Here is a 15,891-nt window from a genome sequence, read left to right on the forward strand (position 1 = left end):
AATTTTATACATACACAAACATATTTTGGCAGGAATCTCGTTGGAAACCGCTAGCTTTTGCTGCAATCTCGCCGAAAGTAGTTAATTTGGGTCGGAATCCCGCCGGAAACCACTAATTTTGGTCGGAATCTAGTCGAAAATTGTCGATTTTGGCCACATTTGACCGTTAACCGATTAATTGGCCGACTAGCCCAAAATTAACCAGTGAAGTGGGGACTAGCGATTAATCAGGGATTAATCGGTGCCTAGTCGGGATTTTTGCAACACAGCCTCTAATATTGTCCGTTTTATCTATTCGGGAACTCACATATTTGTGTTTTTTTTCCCCGATAGAGATTTCTTAGAAGGTCACCCATCATCGTACTACTTCCACTTGAGCACTCTTAACTATGGAATTTTCCTTTACTCCACCATCATTAAGCACCCAATATAGCGTTAACGATATTTGAGGTGGGGGGGGGGGGGTTCTTATGAAGCAAGAATCTCTCGTGGTCACAACCAATATAAGATTGGGCTAGGCTGTTAAAATAGGTTGTGTTAATCTTCTTTGCATAATTACAATCACAACCCCCTAATCGTTCTCGATGAGGTTGGCCCACCATCTCAAATAACCCAAGAGTGGCTCTGATAGTGATAACATTACTGTAACACCTTGACAAAGGCTGACATGTCATTTATACGGTAATCAAAGTCAAACATCATTCTGTTAATGTAATTTTCAAATCCTTAATGAAATGATGCTTAATTCTGATTATCGTATAAGTGGCAAGTCAACCATTGTCGGGTTGGGGTGTTACAATCACTATTTACATGATAGAGTATTATGAAGATACATGTGGTCTGCCTAGATAAACGTTGGTTGTGGTTTAAGAGCTATACGATGCTATATCTTTGGAAGATTGGACTCAACGCGTCTCAAACACTATTGGGGGGGGGGGGGGGGGTTGCATTTATCCTAACAAACATAAAGTTAATGTTTATTTTATGTTTGTATTACGAATTGCATGCATTTTATAATACATTTTTTATAATCTTAGAGATAAGTTGTCAAACAAAATTAACTAGATGAATTTATAGCAAGTGCCATCTAAACCAACAATAGATGATCAAATATATTCGTTAAAAAGAAATTTTGATATCAAGAAAACAGTTTGTTTTTACATGATTTTTGAGTACCTAATATGTAATGCTAATAAAAATGGGCAGGCCGGATCATGTAGCGGGTTCAAGTTGAAACAGGTTGTATAAAAAAGTATCCTCTAGTTAAAAACTCATTGTGATCAATATGGGTTATGATTAAAATGACTTATTTAAAAGAAAGAATCAAATGATCAAAATGGGTTCGTCTTTTTAGTCAAAGGATAAAGAGAGGATTGACAAATAAGTTTTTGAAGGGTATTCACCTTCTTTTGTGTGGCAAGAAAGCAGAGAACAGAAACAAGGGTATCTAATACCATACATGCTTTTTGCATAAACAAAAAAAGAAATGCAAAATGCAACTTTCACTTATGCCCGTTTTCCCTTTTTTAAGTTGACACAACAAAACAACTTTTTATGTTCTAACATAATGTTTTAACTTTTCTAGTATCAAAATTTCAAACTTAGATGACACCGGATATGATATCATGAGTGTCAGGTGTATATAATGACTAAAGTTATCTTATATATTCTCTTGTTAGTCTAGACTTTATAAAATGAACTATCATGTTAGGTTTGAGAAGTGTGACATATAATGAAGACGGTTAGAGAACAAAGATTGGGATTGAAACAATACAACTAAATTTTTTCAAGTTTCCAAAATCTCAAAAGGATATTTGCTAACAATTAATGTAGATGAATACTTGATATCTCTTAGTGATTTCATCCACATTACATGTAAAAAGAGGCCTGTATAGGTTAATATACTTTGGGGCATTTGTAGGAGGGTTGTATACTTGTATTGAAGTTGAATTTCAAATGATTGTTTGAACAACATTGATAATTTGTTATAGAGCAATGATCTATGTATCCGTGAAAAATATTTATGTTTGAATAGCATGATTGTGAAATTGTTAAATACCTTTTATATATGCATAACTAGTTTTTATCCCCGTATTACGAGGGTTGATTTAAATTATTCGTTTCTAATATATATATATATATATTTGGATTTTAATATTATTTATTGTATTGTAAAGAAATTAATAAAATATTTAGGGTATGATGATTAAAGGGTTTCATAAATTAATGAGATGTTATAACACTGTTTAAAAGCTATCAGGGTTTGGTGAGACCCATGACTCGCTTATTATATTTTTTACTATAATATTATTTCTTAACTATAAATAATATCCTTTTTTAATAAAAATCGGATATTAACTTTTAGTATATCCCTATTTTATAGGATTTTCATATCAAATATTTGGTAATATTATTTGGTAACATTAATTTTTAATTTAATGAGATGTTATAACCCGTTTAAGAACTATCTAGGTTTGATGAGACTCATACCCGTGAACGGGTCAAATGCATGAGAGATCTCAATCTACAAATAAAACAATCTGTTGACTTGAGATAATGTAGAGAGTAACCAAAAAGCTTTTAAATATTTCGTTTATATATATTTAAGATAAGATTACTATAGTCTTGATAAACATAAACGTTTATAGACCGTCAAGCCATCACCCCCATCATCAACTCCACCACCATCTTGCAACTTTTGATAAATCTCAGAGTTCCTTTTGTTTTTTATTTGAACATGATTATTTATTATAAAATCAAAATTACAATTCTCTTAAGATATTTTAATTCAAACTCCATTTCTTTTGATTCCAATCCTTTAGTAACCATAAGACTCATTTATTGATATTGTAATAACTAGGGTATAAACCCAAACCATTCCGATGAAACCAATGGCATACAACTAATTTTTGATTCATTAAATTTCCAATTTAAGACTTGTCAAAAGACCAGGTTGTTGGTTCGACCGAAACACCGTCAGTATCAACTGCAAGTAGCTAGCTGCCACGTTCCGAAATCTCCGGACGTGGTCTTTTTTAACCTTTTCCTCTCCATTTATTTATTCATATTAGTTTATTATTATATTTATAAAATATATATTTTATATTATTATACTCTCTTTTCCAACATGGTGTATGGTATGAAGTCTAAGCTTTTTAACGTAGATCCAGGTTCAATTTCCCCTAATAACATTTTGGTGCGTGTATGAGTGACTTGGTGAAGTAAGACTGAGATATATGTGATCTTTAGTTCGATCTTGAAGCCTTCAAGCGGGTGAATTTTTTCCCATAACTGGAGATAACTTGAAAGCGCATAGACCCTTCGCTATAGGCGTGAAAAGGGGGCACAAAGGGGCCCGGTCCAGGGGCACTTAAGGGGGTGCCCGACGTCACAATGGTCGTCGCCTTTGTACCAAATTTGTGGGCGCTACACATTTTTCTCTCCCTTTCCCTCTCTCTCTCTTTCTCTCTCTCTCTCTCACACACACACATATATAGATAAGGGCGTTTTCTACATGACGATGACGTGACAGTTTGAAAACTTTGAAAAGGCTTTCAGGGGTGGCTCGTGGGACAACGAAAACAAGTTATGGTTTAGGCCCCCACTCAGTCAAGGCCTCCAAATCCAAAAAAAATATAATATACAGATATATTATAATGGGTATAATAAACTTAAAGTAATGTATTGGTGTGGTGGGTAGGCCTTGGTTGTTACCAAAGTATAGGTTATGAGTTTAAAACTTGTAATAATCAATTTTTTTTCTTATTAGTTGTTATGAAAAGACTCCAAAATCTTGTTTTAATTTAAGCCTCCACATTCGTTGAGCCGACTCTAAGAATTTTAATGCCTCCCACCATAAAGAACAACCTTAAGGGTTTCATACCACTAGGTTTAGCCAAGTGACAAAAACCTTTTGACATTGAATCACCACAATACCTATCAAATTTGTTTCATTTCAAAAAATATACACACATTACTATATATGTCTTAATACGAAACCCACCTATACTCTGCCAGCCACCTTCCACCAACCCAAGTGTACACACACACACACAGAAACTAACGCCCACTTTTATTATTATTATTATTATTCCAACTTTTGTAAACCCTTAACAGTTAACACCACCGCCACCGCCACCACCACCACCGCCACCACCATGTCGGCGGCGGCGATGTCAGCCATGGGCTACACCTCCTCAAAAGACTACTCCAAATTCAAACCCCACATCCCAATAATATCATTCCGATTCAACCTTTCATCCTCTCTCTCCTTCAAATCAATATCAAAACCCACCACCAATAATAATAATAATAATAATATCCACCGTCTCAACCACTTTCCACTATTAGCATTTTCCGGCGGTGATGGTACCGGAAACAACAACAACAATAATAATAATAACGGTGGTGGTGGTGATGGAAAAAGTGGTGATGGGAATGAGGCGGAGGTGATGATGGTGTTGGCGGAGGTGGGTCGGACGTTGGAGAATATTCCGGCGGACTTGGCGGCGGCGGTGAAGGCGGGGAGGATACCGGGATCTGTGGTGAAGAGGTATTTGGAGATGGAAACGTCGCCGTTTTTGAAATGGTTGATGCAGTTTGGTGGGTTTAAAGAGCGGCTGCTGGCGGATGATTTGTTCTTGGCCAAAGTTGCCATGGAATGCGGCGTTGGGATGTTTACTAAGGTACTATATTATTATTATTATTATTATTATTGTTATTATTGTTTTTATTATTTTTATTATTTTTATTATTCTGGTGGTGACCTAAATGTTTTTTGAATAATATTTTATTTTTTTGTAAATCTTAATTAGATTGTGTTTTTTTATTTTATTTTATGTTAGTTTAATAAGATTTGTTCATTTGTTGTGTTGTTCAATCTGCATTATTACAATGATGTTGAGAATAATAATATTTCAAGAATTAGGGTGATTTTTGGTGTTTCACTAGTAATGTCATAGCATCATAATATCGGTTGGTTCTAAAAACCGGTAAAAACGGCTTGAGGCATGTCTCTTGTAGATGTGGATATTTTGTGCATGAGGATGTTGTACATATATATTTTTTAGGTTGTGCATTCCTATGCAGGCGATATCACTGATATATATATCGTCGGTTATTGGTCCCTTGGTAAAATATTGGCTATATTGACCGATATATCACTGATATTCCCGATTTAAGTCTTCTTAATTATCAATTTTTAATGTTCAATGTTAATTATATTTGTTTTTGTGTTAGATTTAATTGAGTTTTGGTGTCTTGTTCAACGAGAATAATAATATTTGAAGAAATTTTGGTTAAGTGGCTAAATGTTTGAACTTTGATGTTACTTTTTAGTACGGACAATTGAAAGGTTTGTTTGGACACAAGAGTGACTTGCACTAAATGTTTTAGTGTCTTAGGGTGTGTTTGGTATTTCACTAGTGCTTTGAGTATCATCATAGTACCAATTGGTTATTTTAGGATGAAAAATGTTAAAAAGATTTTGAAGTTGTATACTCAGTTATAGAGTTTTACTCGTGGTTCTAAAAAGCACTTGTAGGCCCGAGGCGGAAGCCCCCACGCCTCTGACAGTTTGAGGGGACAACTGGTAAACCCGCTTGAGGCGCAACATGCATAAGGATTTTGTACATATAGATTTTTAGGTTTTGCATTCAGGCTGTTTATATTTTGAATCGTATATAGAGCTTTTTTTGTATCTAAGTTTTGGGTACTTGATCTTATAAACCTATGTGAAATATGAATATCCTGCATCTTCTGTTCGTGATGCTGCTCTCTTTGCTCCTCGGTCTTTGGATCCGGACTGTTTTGCCTTGGTGCTGGCCTTAGCTAAATGACTAATGTTATGCAAAGGTTTTAAAAAAGCCGGAAGTGACTGTAAATTTATAGTTACAGACATTTGTTTCAGACTCAGTTTGTTTTGATTGTCTTTTCCAAAAACAACTGTGCTTTTATTATGTAAAGTGCCAAATATATTTCGATGTCTCTTTTCATTAAAATATATTTAATGAAACAACAATTTATTATATAATTTCTTATTTGATGTATGTATACAGACTCTTGCAGAATATGAAAAACGCAAAGAAAATTTCTCCAAGGAGCTGGAAATTGTTTTTGCTGATGTGGTATGTTAATCGTTACATTTTGACAAGTTCACAGCTTTAATTCAATGGATGGCAAGTTAAGGTAATAAAACGGGAAGGCGGGTTGGCGGCATGTCACTTTCATAAATGGATCAAGCAGGTTTGGTCGGGTTGATTTGCTAGTTTTCTAAGAAATGAATCTTTATAAAAGTTGTCGTTTTGGTCTTTGCATTTATTATAAAAATAAAATTTTCATACACAAATTCTCAAGTTTTTTTGAATTTATTAAATGCAGATTTTAAAAATTGTTACTTGGTAGTTAAACGGGAGGGGCGGGTTGGGAATGTGCCAAAACAGGTCACTTTCATAAATAGAGACTTTATATATTCTATCATTGTGTGCTTGATTTTTTTGTAGAATTTAGAGAAAATTGATAAAATGATTCGTTCTTGGCATTTAAAAAAAGTAAAATATTGAATTTTCTTGATTTTATATTTCTACCTTTTTTCCAAATTCATTAAGTTTTAAATGCAGGCATTAAAATTATTGGTTGTCACTCTAGTAATTTTTAAAATTTAGGAAAATATGAAAAAATGTTTTTTATAAAACAAAATTGTAAAGTTAAAATAACAATACTTAACCAAAAATCCAAAATGACCCCATCAGAGTATCAGACAATCAGACATTAGTTGTATAGTCAAATTACAGTGCTTTCTTTGATATTGATGACTTTTGACACATTTACTTTATGAATGGGTCGGGTTGGGTTGTGCTCTATGACTTCTATTTCAAACAGGCCAAAATAAAAAGTTTAGCTAGAACGGTAACATGTCAAATGGTTTAAAAAACGTCTGAAGCCCATGTATAAATTTACAACCTTCTTAAATTTAACTTCATTTAAAAGATTTTATCCTGACATGTTTCAACCCGAATCCATTTTGACCCGACCCGGCTGACCTACCCATTTTGTATTTTGCCCAGGTGATGGCTGTAATCGCAGATTTCATGCTTGTTTACCTTCCTGCCCCTACTGTCTCTCTTCGACCTGCCATATCTGTAAATGCAGGGCGTTTGCCAAGTTCTTTTACAACTGTCCCGATAACGCATTCCAGGTTATTTCTTCTTCTTCTTCTTCTTTTTTTTAAATATATATGCTAATTCTTTTAACTATCTTGAATATTTGTTAAATAATATTATTTTGATCATTTTCAGATTGCTTTGGGTGGAACATCATATACATTACTTCAGAGACTGGGCGCTATAGCCGTATGATTCATTCTTTTCTTTTTTAAGTTTTATATAATCATTCATGTTAAAAGTTTAATTTTTATTTTTCAGCGTAACGGATCAAAGCTTTTTGCTGTGGGCACTGCATCCTCACTGGTATTTTGATATACACTTCATATTATCTTGAACCGACAAAATGAGGCGGGTTGGGTAACGGATCGGGTTGACTCGTTTGACATCAGTTTCTGATCGGTTTGAAAATGGTGTACAGGTTGGCACGGTTATGACAAATACACTGATAAATGCTAAAAAGGCTGTTCAGAAATCGTCTGACGATGAGCTCGAGAATATTCCCGTTTTAGCCACCAGTGTGGGTTACGGTGTTTATATGGCGGTTTCTAGCAATCTCCGGTAATTTAACTTATTAGCATTATTTGATAATTTGAAGATGGAACATTAATAATGTTACAAAAAATGTTTGGGGACAGGTATCAGCTTCTGGCAGGTGTAATCGAACAACGGCTTCTAGAGCCTTTGTTACACCAACACAAGTTAATGTTGAGTGCAGCCTGCTTTATTGTCAGGACAGGAAACACATATTTGGGTTCATTATTGTAAGTTTCGTTAAAATATTTCGTCGTATAATTTTGTTATCCGTTTTTTTAATTAATAGGAGTTTTTCAAATGTTTGAAACAGGTGGGTGGATTATGCACGTTTGGTCGGGCTTCAGAAGGCTCATGATGTCGTCGAAGAAGTTTAGTTGATGACGACAGAGATGCAGATTAGCCGACATGATTCGAGTTCTTTGTGGTTAGTCTCAAGGGGGTGGCTGATTCCTTAGAATTTTCAAGATTTGTTAAATTTGACTTGGTTTGGTTTTAAGACGGTTTAATGTTTCGTTCGAGTTTCTAGTTGATTTCATTGCTTTGGATAGATTTTGTTTTTAATTTTTAAATTAAAATGTTTGAATATAAAATAAACTATTATTGTGACAGTATAGTTCTATATGCTTATGATTTGAAAGTGTGGATTCTAGTACCATGCAATTGGGTGAGTATAAAAGCCGGTTAATCAATCGTAACGTAATGGACATGATCAACGGTAGATAACGGAAAAAAATCCGAACATGATTTTTTGAGAGACAGCATTTGCATAGTCTGACAGAATGTGATCACTTCCTTAATAGTGAGAAGCTTATCATGTGATCACCAACTTACTCAGATGTTAATAGTAAGCATAAACTCTTGAAGATGAACTACTTAACATCCATCAAAATCACTATAACCCTGAATACTCATGCTCTATATGTTAATTATTTTTCTTTGGATTATAAAACACATATTTTATTTCCATTTCTCACAAGATTTTAACAATACTTTACAAAGAAACTAGTAACAATTATATATTTACTACTTTCAACTAGGGTGCAAACGACCCGAGCCACTCAAGATCGGTTTGTGAAAATGCTCGATCGAGCTGACTAGATGAGCCTAAACGAGCTTGAGCCTGACCTCAAGCTCAAAATAAGTTCGTTTAATAAACAAGCCCGAGCCCGATCTTTACTTGTTGAGCTTGAGCCGGCTTAAGAGGCTAAACGAACCTATCATGCTTATACATTTTATAATATATACGTGTGTTTATATATGTATATAATAGTCATTAATTAATATATATATAATGTTATAAAAAATAACTCAACAATATATATTATTATCTTAAATTTATAATTAAAAAAATATAAAAATAATTACTTCATTCGTACCGCTTTAGGTGTCTTTGTTTGAAAAAACAAAGTTTAAAATAGATCAAGTGATTACTTTTTTTATTTACTAAATAACAATAATGACCTTGGAAATTGGTTCCATCAATATGGTTTATTAATACTAGTTTTGCGTGTTTAAGGGTAAATTGAAAAATTGAATAATAAATTTTGAAAGTTGACATTTGTAATTGGACAAATAAAAAAAGAATTATGAACACTCTTAATGGGACTGAGAGAATATAAATGTATACACAATTAATTAATAAAGAGTAAACGAGCTGAACCTGAGCCGACCTCGAGCTTGAAATATTATTAACAAGCTGAGCTCGAGCTATATTTCTGAGGCTCGAAACAATCTAAGCTCAAGCTCTCTAAAAGTTAAACAAGCCGAACTTAAGCCTAGTAAATCTCAGGCTCGGCTTAGCTCAGCTCAGCTTGTTTACATCCCAGTTTCAAGAATAACCCACATACTATTTAACAACATTCAACAAACTCAATACACCACTTTACAAAACTAGGGTTTCAAACTTAGGGTATCAATTCCCAAATGGAGATCACCACTACCACAACCACCGATTCCGCCGTCGTACCACCACCGTCACACCTCCCAATCCGTAACCTAGCCTCCTGCAACACCGCCGTGAGGTCAAAAGCCCTCAAACACCTCACCACTTGGCTCCCAACACAACCCAGTATCTCCGATGAAGACATGAATAAGCTCTGGAAAGGCTTGTTCTACTGCATCTGGCACGCCGATAAGCTACCCGTACAAACCAATCTCAATACCAAACTATCAAACATGTTATTAACCGTAGACGTCCCATTAGCACTTAATTATTTATCAGTTTTTTTAACCACTTTACGCCGGGAGTGGTCCGGTATTGATGTCCTTAGGTTAGATAAGTTTTTGTTGCTTATTCGGTTTTTCGTTAACTCGAGTTTTAATTTGCTTAAAAGGAACGCGTGGGATATCGAATTGTGTAAACGGGTTATGAATGTTTATGAACACAAGTCGTTGTTGGCGAACGATAGGAAGTGTTTAGGGAATGGGGTTAATTATCATATCGCCGCGGTGTTTCTTGATGAAGTGCAAGGGTATTTGCCGGTTAATCGTGACGTGTTGGATGTTTTGTTGAGTCCGTTGTTTAAAACGATGAGTGTGTGTCAAGATAAGGTGTTGGTTGGGAAAATTAAGACGAATGTTTTCGATAAGTTGTTGGAGTTTGGTAAGAGTTTGCTCGAGAAGAAGACGGGTGGGGTGGAAGGTATAGATAGTGCGGTTGTGAATTTCGGGACGGTGGGATTGAAGTTAGGGCTTGCGGGTAGGTTTTATGAGTTGGGGTCGTCGAGTGAGTGTTTTCAAGGGAACCGGAAGGTTTTGTTTGGGTTGAATAAGGAGTTTGTGAAGTTGGAGAAGGAGTTGGAAGCTTCGGGTGTCGATGTTCAGTTTCCGACGGTTGAAGTTGAAAATGTCGATGAGGAGGTTCCGGATTTGGTCCCGATTGTTGCGGGCTCGGGTTTGTTGTTGGAGGGTCCGAAAAGTGGTTCTAAGAAGTCTTCAAAGAAGAAGAAGAAGAAGACGGAGGTTAAGGAGAGTGCAGATAATGGTAACGGTAACGGTAACATGATTATCACAAACGAGACTAATGATATTACATTTACCGAGATTTTCAGTTCGAATCTTCAGAAGGAGTTTGAGAAGGTAGCTGAAGAAGAAGGTATGGAGAAAGACGGCGAGTCAACTTTACATGAAGACTTATCGACAATCACTATTTCAAGTAACAAGCCTTCGAAAAAGAGAAAACGAGCAAAGAATGTTGAACGTCGCGAGGCAAACAACGCTGACGTTATCGAACACAGCGTGCCGTCTTTGAAAAGCGGTGAAAAGGGTGCGAAAAAAGTTAGGTTTTCTAAAAACAACTTGGTGTGGAAGCCGCAGAGTCCGTTGCCACCTCAAAGTCTTAGAATCCCACCGTCGGTTACGCCTAGAGGAAGTGCTTTAAAGAAAGGCGTGCCACCTGGACCGGTTAGAGAGATGCCGGCTGTTGTTAAGAAGGCGAAGAAGAAGAAGATGAAGGTTAGGAAGGTGATGAAGACGACCTCGCCTGCAATTAAACGATTGAGGAAGCTGCAGACGCTTTCTTGACTCTTGATAAAGGTTTGATCTTTAATGATTGTTTTTTATTCAATTTTTTTATAAACTGTTTGATTTCATGTTTCTGGTGCTTGTCTTTTAAATTTGGACGGTATCTATATACTTTGTAGTCGTTTAGTTGTTACTGCGAGTGAATTTGAAACTGAAGGATATGAGAACTTTATGTGTTAGGATTTTGCTGAATCTTGACATGATTATGAGTTTTGAATGTATTTGAGGCTGATGAATATGCATTCTGTAAACCATTTATAATATCTTCTAAACCGAAATTTGACCCACATGTGGATGAAGCAGCATATCAATGGGCCGAGGGGTGGTATTTATAGTTTTAACTCAGTTATCATAATATTGACTTTTCGTTATATTAGATGTAAAATAAACTTTAAAGTACGAAGCCTGGCAAAATGGTCGAGTCTGGTGACGACTCAAACGGGTCATAGTAGCTTTAGATTATAGGGAGCCCTAAAAGTTGAGTGTTTGGTTTGTTTTGCTGGCATAGTATATGGTTAAATACAATTTGTGACAACTAAACATTTTGGTTACCAAGTTGTAAGCCATGCATCCTGTAAGTGTAAGACTTTGTAGTCATCCAAAGGATATAAAGTCTTTTAGCATATTCAGTTTTATATATCTATTTACATAATCACGTAATATTAAGATTTTTTTTTATATAGTATAATCGTTCTATGTAAGAAGATAATGACAAAATAAATTAACGATTTAAATTACAAGGAAGTTTTCATGTAAGAATTTTTTGATAAAGAAAAGTGGTGGGGGGAAATCATAGTTATTAAAATGCTCTAGGCCACTCAAGGTGCATTTGTCTCGCCTTAGCGTAGGCGCAATGCTAAAAAAAGCAAGGGTCTGAGAAAAAACCGCACTTGAATAATAAATTAATAAATATACTGAGTATTATGTATATGAAAAATTATATTAATTTTCCAATAAACTCATTTAATTAGCATCAAAAGTTCTGAAACAGTCTAGATTCAAGTGTAATTTCAAAAAAATATTGAATGTAATTTCTTTGACCTCTCATAGATCTAAGTATTAATAGTGTTTCTTTTGCTCGACTTTTGTCATACATGTTCCTGTCCTAGACAATGCCGAAGCGCGTTTATTGAACATTGCCTGAAAAATGGGTCTATGTGTAAGAAGCAAGAGCTTTTAATAACTATCGGGCAAATACCTAGTTTGAAAAACCAGGATAGGAATTTGTTCTGGTTTCTAGAAATACTCGATTTATGCACCTCTAAAGAAAAGTGAGGAAAACCGTAAGGGTTGAGATTTTAAAGTTGCTTATTGAACTTTGGGCTGACAAGCCCAAAGATTTGGTTCTCAATCATAGATGGTCAAAGAGACAACTTTCGACAAAATCTTTGTCACGATCGGCACGTGCTATGTCTTTGGACAACATAGAGAACAGTCACGAAGGTGGGCAAAACAAGCAGTTTAAAATATATCTAAATAGAGAGGGACCAAATAATATATAGACATGACATGAACTTTTGACTTTTGATGTAGTGGTTGACACTCGACACCTATTTCTTCGTCAAATACGGCTGCGCTAGTCACTGAAACCCAATTCTTCACTCATGGGCTTTTTTTTACACTTCCATTAGTAGGAGTTTTTGTACAACTTAAATCCCATGAGACAGAGGTGCACAAAATACCCGGTTACAGACTTGACCCGAAACTGGTTCCTACACGCCGTGGTATTGTGTTTCTCTCCAGACATGTATTTGGAACCGGATCCATCTGACCTGGACTAGTCAGAACCGGTTCCACCTTTACCTGGTCAAAACCCGACCCGAAACCTGTAAAAACTCGGAAAACCTGATCAAATAACCGACTATACTCGGAACCGGTTCTTACCCGACCCGGTTTTGACTTTTGTTGACCATACCCGGAACCGGATCGATGGATCCTACCCGGTTCAGGTTCCTAAAACTACCCGATTTGTGCACATCTACCACGAGTAGAAAAAATTCCGAATCTGAACTATCTGAATCTTGGATATCCAAATTTTTGTATTCGAACTTGAATAGTGCTTTTGAAAATTTGTAGATATGTGGATATCTGAATTAGCCGAAATATATTTTTTAATTATCAAATAATAAATATTGCTTATAAATTTCGAATAATTATTGGTTATTTCAGTAAATTTTTCGAGTATTTCAAATATCCGAAATATTTTTAATATTCTTAAAGTTTTTGTTATAATTGATATTTTTTCTTCAGAGTTTGGATATCGAAACCAATATTTCAACTCCATTCGTACCCATGGATTCTCACGTAGGTTCCTTTGGTGGCGTTTTTGAACATGCCATTTGACTCCACGTAAGTCTAAGTATGTTTTTGACTTTTTTCATAAACAAACGTGCAACGATATAAAAAACTTTACAAAAGGTTGAAACTATTGAAGAATTATTGCATCACATTAATGATGTCATAATTGGCAATCTTGCCTATATAATATTGTGGCCGCAAGTGTTTTTGCACCCCTCACTTCTCATCCACCAGCCTAGAAGTAACCAAGCTTGTTGGTTTAAACAATGCGGGTTTCCGGTGAGATTCTAGCAAACGAAGCGAAAGGTCAGGGTCAGGGTCAGGTTAAGGTTCCACCGCGAGGCGGTGTCATACAACAGATTGTAAAAGATATAGCCAACGGCTGTAGTGGCGAAAAGAAGTAGCTAGCTACTTGGTTAATACCATAAAATAAATGTAACCATGGGTCCATAACTGAAGAAGCGTTGATTAGAAACTTGACAACTTTTACATGAAACATTTTCTAAGTTGTGCTGCGTTCCATGTGCGCGGGATCTTCTTTCCATTTAAATCTTTTAAAGCGTATGCACCTTTTCCCAATTCTTCCGAGACTTGATAAGGTCCCTCCCAGTTGGGAGACATCTTTCCCGGGGGTATTGCGCGACCAGCTTCATTGTTCCGAAGGACAAAATCATTCTTCTTGAAGTGGCATTCTTTCACGCGCTGATTGTAGTACTTTTCTAGCTTTTTCTTGTATTTGGCTTCACTGATGATAGCCGCCTCTCTGCGTCCCTCAAGTAAATTGAGATCCAACCTCATTTCTTGCTCGTTATCCGTCTTACTCATCATGAGCACTCTATAGGATGGGCATCCAATCTCTGCTGGAATCATAGCCTCCGTTTCATAGGTTAGGCTGAACGGGGACTCGCCATTGCTGGTTTTGCTTAGTGTCCTGTGCGCCCACTGGACATTAGGTAACTCCTCGACCCATGCATGGGACTCTCCCTCCAACCTTTTCTTCAGCCCATTCAGCAAGCTTTGGTTCACGCGTTCCACTTGGCCATTCCCTTGAGGGTGGTATACTGAAGTGAAGACCTGATTGATGTGCAATTTCTTGAACCAACTGGATATCTTCCTGTCAGTGAATTGTTTGCCATTGTCGCTCACGATTTCCATGGGCAGGCCAAAACGGCATACGATGTGGCTCCAAATAAATTGCTTCATTGCCTCGGCTGTGATTTTTGCCAGTGGCTTGGCTTCAACCCATTTTGTGAAATAGTCTACTGCCACTACCAAAAACTTTACTCGCCCTGGCGCTTGTGGTAAGGGACCCACAATATCGATTGCCCACTTGTGGAAAGGCCATGCAGAGGTCACCAGAATCAAGTTGTTCTTTGGCCGCATGGTATTTGGCGCATAGCTCTGACACGCTTTGCATTTTTGGATCTCTTTTAACGCGTCCAAGTACATGCCTGGCCAATAGTAACCTGCGTTCATTGCCTTGGCGATCACCATGCGCGGGCCAGCATGTATTCCACAGATTCCTTCGTGTATCTCTCTGATCACATAGCTTGCTTCCTCAGCGTCTAGGCATTTCATGAGTGGTCCAAGATAAGAGCGTCGATATAACGTACCATCGAGCATTTCGTAGTTCTACGACTTGTGTCTTATCTTCCTCGCCTGTGCGCGATCGTCTGGTACCTTTTCCTCCTTCAAGAATTCCATTATTGGAGTTATCCATGATGAAGGTGTTGTATAAATTACAAGAACAGACTTCGCTCCCACTGACGGGTTGCTCATTACTTCCACCCTGACATCTTTGCCAAAATGATCGAAGCTGGTTGATGCCATCTTGCTTAGCGCGTCGGCAGACTTATTTCCACTGCGCGGAATGTGTATGATTCTGAAAAAGTAAAATTGTTCGGTGAGTTTCTTTGCCTGCTCTAGATACAGAGGCATGGTGTTCTCCTTGGCATCATAAAGGCCATTGACTTGTGCTGCTACCAGGTATGAATCTACATGAGCCTCTAGCTTTTTAATTCTGAACTTGTGCGCGATGCGCAAACCAGCCAGCAGGGCTTCATACTCAGCTTAATTGTTGGTGTTCTTGAAATCCAACCTGATTGCGTAAGTATACTCATGATTTTCTGGATCCACCAGTTTGAGGCCTGCGCCGGACCCTTCGTTGTTTGAAGCTCGATCAGTGAATAATCTCCAAACGTTTTCTTCATTATTGGCTTGCGGAGGGTCTACTTCGCGCTGAGCCTCTTCGACTTTTCCTTCAGGGATTTCTGCGATGAAATCAGCTAAGACTTGTCCCTTGATTGCTGGACGAGGCTTATAGGTGATCGTGTGCTCCCCTAATTCCAGCGCCCATTTTGTCAGCCTTCCTGAG

General features: G+C 36.8%; 1 protein-coding gene and 1 pseudogene across 2 annotated transcripts; both read left to right on the forward strand.

Moving 5' to 3' along the window:
* Positions 1-4,032: 4,032 nt before the first annotated feature.
* Positions 4,033-8,402, forward strand: LOC143605845 (protein RETICULATA-RELATED 4, chloroplastic-like; annotated as a pseudogene). Its single transcript, XR_013148626.1, has 8 exons — positions 4,033-4,685; positions 6,057-6,125; positions 7,065-7,195; positions 7,296-7,349; positions 7,422-7,466; positions 7,582-7,721; positions 7,799-7,924; positions 8,008-8,402. The product of XR_013148626.1 is annotated as a protein RETICULATA-RELATED 4, chloroplastic-like (transcript).
* A 1,165-nt stretch (positions 8,403-9,567) lies between these two features.
* On the forward strand, positions 9,568-11,526 carry LOC143607379 (uncharacterized). The gene has a single exon (XM_077082848.1). The coding sequence runs from the start codon at positions 9,621-9,623 to the stop codon at positions 11,217-11,219; it is 1,599 nt and encodes a 532-aa protein (XP_076938963.1). The 5' UTR covers positions 9,568-9,620; the 3' UTR covers positions 11,220-11,526.
* Positions 11,527-15,891: the final 4,365 nt, after the last annotated feature.

This window comes from Bidens hawaiensis, unplaced genomic scaffold (genome assembly GCF_021521415.1).
Source record: "Bidens hawaiensis isolate Kalapana, Puna unplaced genomic scaffold, B.hawaiensis_p1.1 tig00002123_1, whole genome shotgun sequence".
Taxonomy (NCBI): Eukaryota; Viridiplantae; Streptophyta; class Magnoliopsida; order Asterales; family Asteraceae; genus Bidens; species Bidens hawaiensis.